The sequence below is a fragment of the Porites lutea genome, chromosome 7 (assembly GCF_958299795.1).
Source record: "Porites lutea chromosome 7, jaPorLute2.1, whole genome shotgun sequence".
Taxonomy (NCBI): domain Eukaryota; kingdom Metazoa; phylum Cnidaria; class Anthozoa; order Scleractinia; family Poritidae; genus Porites; species Porites lutea.
This window is the reverse complement of record NC_133207.1, coordinates 18,933,676-18,946,622: the sequence shown is the minus strand read 5'-3', so window position 1 is coordinate 18,946,622 and position 12,947 is coordinate 18,933,676. Positions and strand designations below refer to the sequence as shown.

The 12,947-nt window shown below is 40.6% G+C and overlaps 2 protein-coding genes across 3 annotated transcripts in view; both read left to right on the top strand.

Annotated features, from left to right (window-relative positions):
- Positions 1-5,748, top strand: part of LOC140942829 (xanthine dehydrogenase/oxidase-like) — a 29,138-nt gene extending 23,390 nt beyond the window's left edge. Inside the window, exons 32-37 of one of the 2 annotated variants that reach the window (XM_073391839.1) lie at positions 558-672; positions 1,050-1,115; positions 1,512-1,700; positions 2,733-2,806; positions 3,243-3,336; positions 4,576-5,748. In XM_073391839.1, coding sequence (XP_073247940.1) covers positions 558-672; positions 1,050-1,115; positions 1,512-1,700; positions 2,733-2,806; positions 3,243-3,336; positions 4,576-4,626 — 589 coding nt within the window. In that variant the 3' untranslated portion in view covers positions 4,627-5,748. The remainder of the gene's footprint in view (positions 1-557; positions 673-1,049; positions 1,116-1,511; positions 1,701-2,732; positions 2,807-3,242; positions 3,337-4,575) is intronic. The other variant, XM_073391840.1, reaches the window with a different exon arrangement.
- A 1,478-nt stretch (positions 5,749-7,226) lies between these two features.
- Positions 7,227-9,989, top strand: LOC140944550 (fatty acyl-CoA hydrolase precursor, medium chain-like). Its single transcript, XM_073393676.1, has 2 exons — positions 7,227-8,350; positions 9,362-9,989. The coding sequence occupies exons 1-2, from the start codon at positions 7,227-7,229 to the stop codon at positions 9,987-9,989; spliced, it is 1,752 nt and encodes a 583-aa protein (XP_073249777.1).
- The last annotated feature ends 2,958 nt before the right edge of the window (positions 9,990-12,947 follow it).

Sequence of the window (12,947 nt, the reverse complement as noted above, 5' to 3'; positions counted from 1 at the left end):
TGCGTTTATTATTTTTCTAATTGTTTATTTTGTGCGCAAGAAATGTCAATTCACGCAGACCCACGGACAGTTAATTCAAAATCGGAAGTAAGAGAGTTTCCATGGACAATTCACAAAAATACTGACCGTAGTGAAGAAACGCTGTGAAGTTAAGGGATTCCTGAATACAGAGCTAAATATCTTAGGGTTTTACGTGTATAGCTTTGTACAGGGGTCGGGGATAGACCAAATATTAAAATATTGGTATTGTGTGAAGAATAGTGCTGGAGTTCACTAACACTGGATCGAGGGTTGTGTAGCGAAATCCTTTGACATACAAATATTGGACTCGACAGCAATCTAGTTCCAGTTCGTTACATATGGTTCCTAGGCGTATATTTTTGTGGCGCCTGCGTTTTGTCTCTGTTCTGACTGAAATCACTATGGCTAACCTGTAATGATTTGTGTTACTGATTGTAGTAGAGAAATTTCAGCTCGCGTCTTGTTAAGGTATAATGGCAACGCTTTTTTGCTGCAGTTTCAGTTAAACGCAGCTTTGTTTGTTTGCTACCTCACAGAACGCCGGATTTAGGATATGACTGGAAGACCAATACAGGCAGAGTTTTTAACTACTTCTGTTTTGGAGCCGCTTGCTCGGAAGTGGAAATCGACTGCCTCACAGGAGATCACCAGGTAGGAAAGCTACTGTCGCGCCGTGTTGAGAATGCTACGTCACATTAATTGTCAAGTGCTGTTAAGTAAGCTAGGTCGTAAACATCGGGTACATTATTTTGAGACCGCCATGCAACACAAGATTGTCAAGCGTTGTGAAATTAACGACATTGCTTGTTTACGCGACGAGGTATCGTACTATGTGAAGAGGTTAACTGATCGTCACAATTTTAGTCCCGGAGTTACTTTCCTGTACGTGTCACTCCTGTAGTTATACCTGTAACTTTTAAGTTTTCTGTAAAATGCTGGACCTTTTTTGCATGGACGAGGTTGAGCAAAATATCGGGATTTCTACTGGCAAGCAAATTGACTGTTATTTATTCAAATTTGTCCAACAGGTTCTTCGCACAGACATAGTGATGGATGTTGGCAACAGTCTTAATCCGGCTATCGACATTGGGCAGGTCAGACTTTTTAGTAGTCTTGGTCCCCGCGAAAATACGTCAGTCGACATACGTTTTTCTTAAGAGCATAGACCTTTGTCACGCGGCGGTCATTTTGTCTCAAGAGATTTAAAAAGCTTTGGTTATGCACGGCTAGTCTCGTAGAGAGAACGAGGCTAGCCGTGCATAAACAAGGTTTATTCTCCAAGTTTTTAAGGCACTACCTACGTCACGAGAAAATGCGAGCTTCCCTTCCCTACTCCCCCAGGTAATGTTTGATTTGGGATGGGATGGGGAATGAAGATGGTTCTTGATTGGTTTGTTCTCCGAAAGATACCGCATGTCACAAAAGTACCTCAAAAAATTTGTCGCTGATTTTCAACCATTTGTTTTCAATTTTAATGTTATTCTTTCCAGGTTGAAGGTGGCTTTGTCCAAGGACTAGGTTTGTTTACCATCGAAGAAATACGCTACTCTCAGACTGGCACGCCGTGGACCACAGGGCCTGGAGCCTACAAGATTCCCGGATTTGCTGACATTCCAGTGGAATTTTATGTTCATTTATTGCGGAGTGCACCGAACGGAAAAGCGGTTTTTTCTTCAAAAGTACGAAGAATCTTCACTGATGTTTAAACGCTTCCTTTTCAGTTCATTGTCTAACATTTTAATCGCCCTAAGTCTATGTGGATTATTATCCTTCTCCGGCTAGGCCCGTTTTCCCTAGAGATAGTTCAATTTATCGCAGGATTGAGTCAGTTAAGCGAAGTTTTTTTCCCCAGGAACATTTTTGAAACCGCATATTTTTTACGCGAATAATTCGTGTGAACGAGGCCTTAAACGATCCGCAGATCTGTTTAAAAAAGATGCGGTTTTGGTGTGCGTATTGACTGGTATCTTTTGAACGAAAGGCTGATTCTCGTAAAAAAAAAACGGATTGGTGTGGATGGTGCCCTATTCTGTAGATAAGGTATTGGCAGGGTTCGCAAATACGCCAAATTTGGCGTATTTTACGCCAAAATTGTTGAGATGACTCCACAGAGGTTACGGAGGGAGTCACTTCGACTCCAGAAATTTTCGGTAACAAACAGGGAACCACTTCGACTCCAGAAATTTTCGGTAACAAACACAGTTTTGTCCTTACCAACAAATACAATTTACGTTAATTGTAAACGCTGTAAACCTTAATTAAATCATCAAAATTAAAGAATTATACCGCACGACAAAGCACAAAGAGGGTAAATTACATTACTCGATGACCGCCTTCCCGCCATCATGGATTTGAGCTTTCCAGGTCAGCGGACCGCCACAGCTACTTCGTGTATCCCTCACGATAGTGTATACATGCCAGGACCACTGCTGGAAAGTCTGAAGATGGCTTTTTTCGTTGTGATACTTGACTCCAAATATTCCAAAATGACTCCAAAATTTGTGAAGCAGAAGTCACAGTAACTCCACTCATCAATAAAATTTGCAAACCCTGTATTGGTAAATCCTCGCTCCGATTAGCTTCTTCTTCGAAGTAGGGTAACATTTTATAGGGTTGTATGGCATAAAAGAAATCTTCTGGAGGCGAAAAAAGACTTGGGAAAAATACATTGAATCTAATATCTTCTGATAACAGTCACATTTTATTTTCAGGCCGTCGGCGAGCCTCCTTTGTTCCTAGCCTCTTCAGTATTTTACGCTATTAAAGATGCCATCATGTTCGCAAGGTTAGAAGTCTTCTTTATTAGAGCCCTAAAACTGAAACTCTCTCTTATCTACCCTGAAACAAATTCCCTTGTTTAATGCTTTGCATCGTCCTGTCACTTTTTTTCCCCATGTTTTTCGTTTTTTGAATCTTGTATTTTATAAATTTTATGTTATTATAATGGAGAGCAGTGACAGATAGGACGAAACTCTGTTTTCTTTTTTAGCCGCAAATTTTGTTCATCCTTTTGTTCTTTCTTCCTTTCTTCCTTCCAGTTTTTTCTTTCTTTCGTTCCTTTTTCCTTCTTTATTTCATATTTATTTATTTCCAGTTTGTCATGTATTTATTTATGTATTATTCCACATGTATTTACTTTAATTTAGTATTTACGTGGTGAATCCATGCAGCTGGTTGCATTTTGACTGTAAAAATTTTGTTTTACCTCTACTCATTTTTAGGCGCGAATCAGGTGTTGAAGGAGTGTTTAGACTGGACAGTCCAGCTACTAGTGAACGCATCAGGATGGCTTGTGTTGATGAATTTACTAAGCAGGTAAAAAAGTTTATTTTTTGCTTTCACCACCAAGAAAGTGAACTGGAGGCAGGAGGCGAATAGAACTTTTTCACATCACGTTATGGCGACCATTTTGGTGTTTAAAAACAGTGAAACAGCGGCCATATTGGTGTACCAAGACAGTCCTTTTCTTCTGTAAGCGCTTTCTTTTATTCCAAGAAATTGGTATAGATGCTGGCCACGTGAGTGGAACCGCTCTTTGCTCTCACGACCGCGTCTCCCTTGGTCCCACCCCACGAAGGGACAGATCGAACTACTTAATACCATCATTAACAATTATTGGACGAGGTTGAGCAAAATATCGTGATTTGTCAGTAGCGAGCAGATCAATTATTTGCCGAAGGCGAAGGCTGAGGCAATAATTGATCTGCGATTACATAACAATGCCCCTATCGCTGAAAACAATGGAAGTGAAGATTTAAGGGGACCAGTGAAATAAAAGGTTTAGAACGGTGCAGGTCTACTGTATTTTCAAGCACTTAGTGTGATCGGTTCATGCGATTTGTATATACAATCTTTAGGCTGGCCAATTTTTTTTTCCCGATCACTAATTTATTTTCTCTGGGGACCATTTACTTTTACAGAAGCGGTTAACGCCTACTACTGGTTTCACAACAGGTTTCTTTAAGCCATGTTAAGGTTGCGCTTCTGGACAATTTGCATTACACACTATAGGGCTGTTTATGGCGAGCCAATTTGGCCCCAGTTTCTTACTCTTTCCAGCACAAATTGGTAATAGTCGATTAAAGAAGCATTAAAACATTCCTAAAGTGCAATTCGAAACCGACAGCCACACCGATACAGTCTCACGTGTGCAAATTCGACAAGGCCAATTCATTTATTGACAAAGTTTGAGTGAATTCATTTACAGCGTACGCGTATAGCCGTTTCACTTGTCCGTTGAAGTTTTCTAACGTTTTGAGGTTAAAAAAAGTATTTCCAGGCAAATGCGACTGCTATGGGTTTGCTGCAAATAAATCCACCATGAAAACGGATTCGTGTGGGATCACCTCGGAGATCTCATGTACAGAACTTTTCTCATATGGCTTTCGAGCATTTTTGCTGGTCCATCTGTAGTTTTACCGTCCAAGAAGTACTGTAATTTTATTACCAGGATTTTTTCAAAACCCGACATATCGCAACATATTATGCCGAAAAATTGCTTGTTATCTAGCGACTTGATGATAAACATTGTTTTCGTTTTTTTCTTCTTCGCAGTTCACTGCCCTTGCAAATCCAGCCGTAAAAGACTTCAACGTGTACCCATGAAAATGAAAGAAACCGTGACACTTTTCTATAACTAATAATTACAAAATAATGCAAAAGTTTCATGAACTTGTTAGAAGATTTTCTGATAAACCGTTGCGTTGTTTGTTGTTTTTGTTTGGGAAAGCAAACATCGTGCATCGTGTTTTGAAGCAAGTAGAAGGATTGTCTTCCCACGTGTGGCGCGAGTTTTTCGTTTTCCCGCCATTGACACTGGAATTTTTGGTCTCAAGCGTTCTCAGTATGTGGTTGCATAGTTTTCCTTTCGAGTTATGATTGGTTGGTTGCTTTGGCTGTGTTTTGTGGTCAAGTCTAATGCTGTTAGGTACGACGGTGATAAGAAAGTCTTTTTAACAAGTAAATAGGGGAGTAAAATGATTTTGGCGGGCATATGGTTTATTTGTTGCTCGATTAGTTCGCTTTGAGCGACATCAATGAACTATATATACCCCCTGAAAAGAGATAAAGTATCTTTTGTCAACAAACGTCCTCTAGCGTCCTGATATTATAGGATACCTGTAGATAGGAACAGATTACAGTATAATAGTGACAGATTATACATTCGCTTTAAATATACTTTTATGTATGATATAAGGGATATATTTATCAAAATAATGTTTTACAATAACTGAGCGTATCCTCACGCGCTGATTGGTCGAGAGCTACGGTCTATGAGAGTAGAGACCATGGAAATGACGAAACATGTGACGCAGTGCCGGTTGTTTTATTCGCAGTAAACTAAAAATAAATGTTATTGTAAAATACAAATCGACCACAATTTTCCAATCGTCTACACTCTTAAAGACCATACAAATGACGCCATAAAATGTTTAAAACTTTGCAGTGAAACCACTCGCCGTTTCACTTGAGTTCAGGTTCTTTGAGAAAGTACGCATACTTGAGAAGTACATACTTATATATTAATTTTAATGCTATTTTTTTGGAATGGAATCTCACATATATATACGTACGAATTTTAACACTCACATTTCACCTTATTAAATAAACGAACCGTAATAACGAAACTTTAGTTTTTCTTTGCTATTTCCCTTTACATGAATAAATGAATCGTTTAATTTGTCCTTGACTTTAGGGACTTGGGGGAGGTGCTGTTATTCAAATATATAGTACCACTAATTTCTTATGATTTTTTCTTATGATTGCGATGTTTAATTTGTTCCAAGGTTTTTTTTTTTTACTTTAACCAATAATAAATAAATGAAAACCTCCGGCCGCGCATTTAAAACTCAACCTTAAACTCTAAACCGTTTACCACTGGGTCAATGGAAAGCTTGGCTTCCATGTAATCGTCTCGATTTTAAGGATCCACTCAAATGTTTGGGACAACTGGAACGAGTCATTCGGACGATTAGTGAAACCACAATCCTGAACAAAATAAACTAGAAATTAAGACCCCTCCTCCCCCCTCCCCCGAAATCAATGAGAAAATGTCGCTTTTTGGCCTTTCGGGCGGCTTAATCCTTGAGTTGGGGATAGAGAAGGTTTGTTTCCATTTTGTTCTGTTCATTCCAAGATTGCAGCCTTCATAAGGACTTCAGTTGTATATAGGCGATCGCGTTATACAGCCAGGCGTCCCAGGCGCTAAACCTGCGCTAAGGCTATTTATCGTACGTCACAAAGGATAAGTGTGATAAAAGTGAACTACATGTTTGCAAAGATATTAGGACCCAAGTTAAGTTTGATGCTGTTTATTATGTTTTGGAAAGCTCTGCACTCTTTCGCCAGAAGTCAAAGCTTTTGAAGCCCGTTCATGAAAAAGAAAAATACACTTTCCCTCAAAGTTTTCTGTTGTCTATCTCTTTAGGCAAGAAGGAAGGTTAGAGTTTTGTCTGTATAGTAAGAAGTCAAACATGAGTTCACACAAATTTGCGAGATGATATTGCGATACAAATAGTAAATGTTGACATGACTGTTAAAATGGTATTTATTTGTTGTCGGAGGGTTTTTTTGCCAGACTACTAGTGGAAATAATAAAAGAAAGAAATATCTTACCCCCAAAAAATCCAAATTTGGCATGAAATTAAAACGAGATATAATGATTTTTATAGAACATGATGTAAGTGTTTTGCGCCACTTTTCTCAAGATTAATCATTATTGTCTAATTTAGTACCATAGCATTCAACCAACTCCTTTCGTTGTAGCAATCTGTTACCGTCGGTCTTCAAACAAAAATCGCTCTTTTCATGGCTTTGTGAGAGAAATGTCCGGTGAAACAGCTTATGGCCGCTAAAAACACGAGTTCATTTTATAACCTTGATAACTTCATTAGTAAAACTAGTTAAAACTTGTGTATTTCTTAAGTTGACAATTGAGGGTTTTGCCACGTGCACTCGTTCCAGAACCACAAGCGTACGTCAGAAATGCTTTTCGTGACCTCTTCACGTTTAATATATGAACTTCCACGCACACGCAAGCAAACTACAAGGTCATTGAAGCTTGACATTTATTATATGCAGTGTATGTGAAGCGTTGCTTTGTTCAATGACCCTTCAATCAGTATTTTTTTGCTGAAAAAAAAAACATAAAATTGTGAAAAGTGACTTAAGAGCTTCTTGCAGAAGAATTGGGAAGAATGTTGTTCATGGCATTGTTAGCATTATGTGCGTTTTTGCCTCTGGTCTCGACAGTAACAGTATCAACAAGGTATGGAAAGATCGAAGGGTTCATATCTCGTTACCCAAATATTTCTGCCCGTTTCAACTCTGTAAACAAGTTTTTAGGTGTACCGTTCGCCTCTCCACCAGTGGGAAAACTCAGGCTGAAACCGCCACAACCACCCAAGGAATGGAAACCCCGCGTTCGTCAAGCGAAGGAGCATGGCGCTCTTTGCATGCAAGGCAAAGGCCTCGAGTTCTTAACCAAGCTTTTCGCTAAAAACTTCTCTTACAGTGAAGATTGCTTGTATCTTGACATCTACACTCCGAACGTAACCTTGAATTTACCGGTGATGGTCTGGATTCACGGGGGAGGCTATGATAGCGGTACCTCGGTCACCTTTCCCGGTGATATTTTGTCTCTACAAGGCGTGGTAGTAGTCGTGATCCAATATCGTCTGGGGGCATTTGGCTTCTTTACAACCGGGGATTCCGAGGCCCTTGGAAACTTTGGAATGTTAGATCAGGTCGAAGCACTGAAGTGGGTCAAAGAAAACATTGACAATTTTGGTGGGGACCCCGGCAAGGTTACCTTATTTGGAGAAAGCGCCGGGGGACTAAGTGTGAGTCTACATCTTTTGTCGCCCCTTTCCAAAGATCTCTTCCATGGGGTCATTGCGGAAAGTGGCGTAGATTTAGCTCCCTTTGCAATTCAACAGCTGTCGATTGGTGTCCGAAACAGCAAAGAGGTAGCAGAGAAAGTGAAGTGTCCATCGAGTGATCACAAAGCCATGGTTGGCTGCCTTCAGGAGAAAAAAGCTGCTGATATACAAAAAGCTTCAGACGCAGTTAACTTTCGGTTTATCGATCAGCCGAAATGGGCTCCAGTTGTGGACAAACACTTTCTCCATGACACTCCTCGGAATTTGCGAAAGAAGAAAGATTTCAAAATCGCACCAATGATGATCACCTTTAACAGCGACGAGGCTGCAGGTACTCTTGGCTTGATGGCAAAGCTATCGTTTGGGCTGACGGAGAGTGTGGACAATGGAGTGAGTCCGACGTTCTTCAAGACCTTCCTCACAAAACTCGCTAGCGCACGAATCAAGGAGTAAGTTTACACCTTATGTTTTTCTACAAAAGAGAATGTTTTTAACTCTGAAAATGCAATCCTAAATCATTTTCCGTTTTATCTCTTGTTCAAATGCACACGCCAACTAATCTAATAAAACTCAAAAATACCCTTCCAATTCCCACCCAATTCTCTACTACTACATTCAACAAGCCTTTCTTCCAAATATCTCATCTCATAAATGGTGAGGCAGAAAAGTTCAAAACAAAGGCAAAGACAATAACAGTAGAACGGTTAAGATCCGTAAATGTTTCCTGTGATTGGACATCAAATTTCCTCGCTCATCGACTTATTCAAGATCAGACTCTTCGCTATTTTTAAGAAACTCATTCACCCACTCCCCATCTGCTATTAAAATATGCTGTGACTGTGTACTCTGACCTCTAACCTCCCAATAGACTCATCTGGACGCTACTGAAAATTAACAGTGACGTTCGGGTCAGTCAGTCTTTTCCACAACAACGCGCGTGCCCCGCGCCCTTTTTGGCTTAGTTCTAAGCCACATGACAGTGGCACTGAATTAAACCTTTTCCCGCCAAAAGTTTCTGTTTCGGTCACAGTGCGAAATAAGTGATGTCTTCAAAGGAAAACAAAAAAATGCACGTGATTGCTACTGAATTCGATCCACTATATAGTTAATTAACTAGTAATAACCAAAGGTTAATGGAGTGCTTGCGACAACGATCATAGGTCAAAATCACTGTGCTTTGCATAAGTTTCACACTAGAGAAAGTCAAGACACGCGTCATCAGATTACGATCGAGTGATAGAAGGTCCAAATGCGCGTGATGATATTGCCTTCTGCGCATTCCATTCATTCTTAGTGGAGGGGCAAACGAATGCTGGCTACATACATGCGACACATGCGTAATAACAACCTCCTCTTGTCGCCTGCAATGAGTCTGGTGTCTATTCTCGTAAGCTGAAAAAAGCTCTAAAAATATTATGAATAACTTTCTGAAAGTTTTATTTTCACATATATTATTCTAGAGCAAAGACAGCTGACCTTATAACCGATGCACTGGAGTTTATGTACACCCCATGGCCTGACAGCAGCAATCTTTACGCACTCCGAAGCCAACTTGTGAACGTTCTTAGTGATTTAATGTTCTTCGCACCAAGTCATGAGGTCGCCGCCATTCAAAGCCAAGTTTCTCCAGTTTACATGTTCGAATTTGCCCACCATTCAAAGGTGAGTTTTGGATCGGAGTGGATGGGTGTGGTCCATGCCAACAACATTATGTACGACTTTGGAGTCCCATTACTGCCGAATTCGCCATTCAATTACGACGCGGCCGACAGAAACGTGAGCTTGTTTATCATGGCCTTGTACGCAAACTTTGCCGGAACGGGTGATCCGACACCACAACCAGTGAGCGGTGTTACGCTGGGGAAGTTTAACTCTAGCCACAGAACTTATCTGAAGGTTCAAGTCAGTCCCAAGATGGCGGCATCGTTTTATCCTCGAAGAATGTCGTTTTGGAATGACTATTATCCCAAACTGGAGCAAGTGAAGTTTGATGATGAGAAAAAGCACTCAAGCGGAGCTAGCGTTGGCGTCAGCTTGGGACTGTTTGTTGTTGTCATAACAGTCCTTATTAACTACCCCGTTCTTTAACCATGCATTCTCAGAATCGAATAGCTATACTTACCAGCATTTCCTGTAACTGGAATCGTGTTCCTTGACTGCAATATTGTTTTGCAGTATTTAAAGATAATCTTTTCAACCTTACTCTTGCATCAGTTCTATTTTTCCTCTTGCAATCACGCCACTTTTGACGTAGGGCTAAACTGGTTATGTCATAGTGACTTCCATATTCCATATAATTTAGATTATTCGCGCATTCTCAGTAACCTTTTCCCTCACTTGGAACCCTAGAAGAAATATGATCATTAAATGATTCAGTCAAAGAAAAAAAGGCATTATCGGTTATTGGTCATTTTTCGACAAAGTAGTTTAACTCGAAAAGTTGGCTCGGTCAATGTTTTCAAGTTGCAATACGGTTGTGTGTTTCAACTTTGAAAGCCTAACCTGTGTTGAGCTCAATAAGATAGTAAATGTTTACTAGAGGTAATCATTGATTACGAATCCGCGTTCGTCACTAAACGAAATCGAGTCGAAAGGTGTCTAGTTTCCGGGCCGGGATGCCCTTGATAAAATTAATAGGGGCGGCTAGTCGGCAGTCGCCCGTCATAGGAGGGGAGGGTGCGGCTACACGGAGGCAAGCAAATTTCTGCCTTTATGCCACAGGAACACCGGATTAGGATGCGTTCTGACGAACGCGATTATGGGATATGGAGTTGCTGATCTGTGACGACAGTCGCATCCATTTTTCTTTCACAGAAAAGCCAAAAGTCGCGTTTTTGCTCGTCCCATCTTACCAAGGTATGATCTAACATCATAAATAGCTGGCTTTTCGAGCTCTTTCAACTGATTTTGAGGGTATTATTCGCTTAGGGTCTTAAGTCCTCGTATTCTACCCTTTACACACCCAAACGTACCTGCAAAAAGTCGTCATTACAGTCGACTCAGTGCATACGAGAAGTTTCAGAATGTTTTCACTAAATTTGATATCTTAGGGTGGGTTAAAAATAAGGCGAGAGACAGTTTTGCGGCCCACACAGTGGGAAAAAAATTCGCAATGTAACTAACGAGGATACCCGACTCACTTAGTGATCTTTGTATTCCGGGAGGTGCAGTACATGGGCGGATTTTGAGGTGGGCCGAGGTGGCTGCGGCCACCCCTTTTCCTTTGAAATTTTGTATTATTTTTACAGAATTCTGTCTCAGGAAAATAAAAAATATCTAGAGTAGAGCTGTCCCGGCCACCCTTTTCTGAATTCTCTGGATCCACCCATGCAGTATAACAATAGAAAATTTAGCTAACAAATTCCTCCAGATAGGGTTGAGCGAGCCCCGCGGTGGACTGGGCACTGGCGCCTTACTTGGCCTATAGAACCATAGGACCGGCATGTGCCGCTGAACAAGGTATGATTTTCAGCGTCTCGAGGCTTGTTCAGCTTCTTGAACAGTGTTTTTTTTAAACCGGAACCCTTAAATTTTTTAAAAGAGTGTGAAGGTTGGCGATGAGCCTTCTACAGATGTCTCTACATGTGTGTTACCAAAAAGTTTCTCCAAAACATCTTTTAGTTTTCTGTGATGCTAGTTTTGTAATACCATGTATACAGTGTATATACTGTATTTATTCGAATAAGCGCCCAACCTCGAATTAGCGCCCACTTCGAATAAGCGCCCATCCTAAAGGCAAAAAAAGTTAATAAGCGCCTAGCCTCGAATAAGCGCCCACCTCGAATAAGCGCCTACTCTCAAGGTCCAAAAATTTAATAAGCGCCCAGGGCGGTTAATCGAATAAATACGGTAAAACTTCTTAATTCTGAATGGGAAAAAAAGTGAATTAGGGTCATGAAAATAGATTTCTTGTCCCAAACAGGTTAGCAAAATTAACGATGTTTGTACTAAACAAGGTGAAGGCTTCAGCGACATCCACCCTCACTCCAGGGGATTTGGGATACCCGGCCCAAAATAACAGATAGCAGCAGGAACGCAGCAAAATCCGTTTGAATGGTACCAGCTACTACATGTACTTGGATAAGTAGAATTGTGCGAAGTATATGAGCGGCAAACTGATCGTAAAATGACAGGTAAGTTGATAAACTGGCCAAATGGGTATTGACGTAAGACCTGAAGATTTTTTGTTTTCCCCATACCCCTCCCTCCTTCCTCCCCTTTAGATCCATGAGGACACAATTTTCCAAAATAAATAAGATACATTTCACTTTGATTAATAACGTGTATGTTACCAGGGCTCCTGACTTGCGGCGACTTGGGAATTTGGGTACTTTATTGTCCATATTTTTAGCCCTCGGAGCAGAAACCTGGAAATGACTGCGCGTTCACTTCAGACCGAGTAGGACTTGTGAGAGCTTTTCGCGGGATTTCTGTTTGTTTGGAAGAAGAAGATCGAAGGAACAGCGTCGAAAGGTAGGTAGCGATTGTCGCTTGTAAGCTATTTATTTTTACCTTATTATAGCTGTACCGCTCCCTTGTTGTTTTTTTATTACGGTTCGTGAACAGTTTTTCAGCTTGTGTTTCTGCATGTAGGAAAGCACCCTCTTCAGAGATCTCATACGTCCTTCCGAATGATGTACGCAATGTCAATTTCCGTTCTTCCCTTTGACAATCAGACACTTAACTGTGTTCATGTAATTCTTGGTAGAGTAGCTATGAATAACTTATAAATTTCTTATAACAGTGGAGGTTTTGTAGTAGTATTCCGTACTTATAGTATCGGGTGTACCGTGTTTTGAAGTGTCGAGTTGAGTGCGGGGCTCAGTGTGCAAAAAATGTCATTGAAAAAACTGTAACACCTATGTACTTCCACACATCACCATGCACAGCTGGATAGTATTCTGTATTCTGAAGGAAAAACAAACTTTAACCTTCTAGAAAGGAAATCCTGAAATTAGATTTGGATTTGGTCAATGTTAACAAAAGTCATGTTACCTCTGCTTTTGTAAGGAGTGCATGGCAGCTTTAGTAGTTGTAGTGAGAACA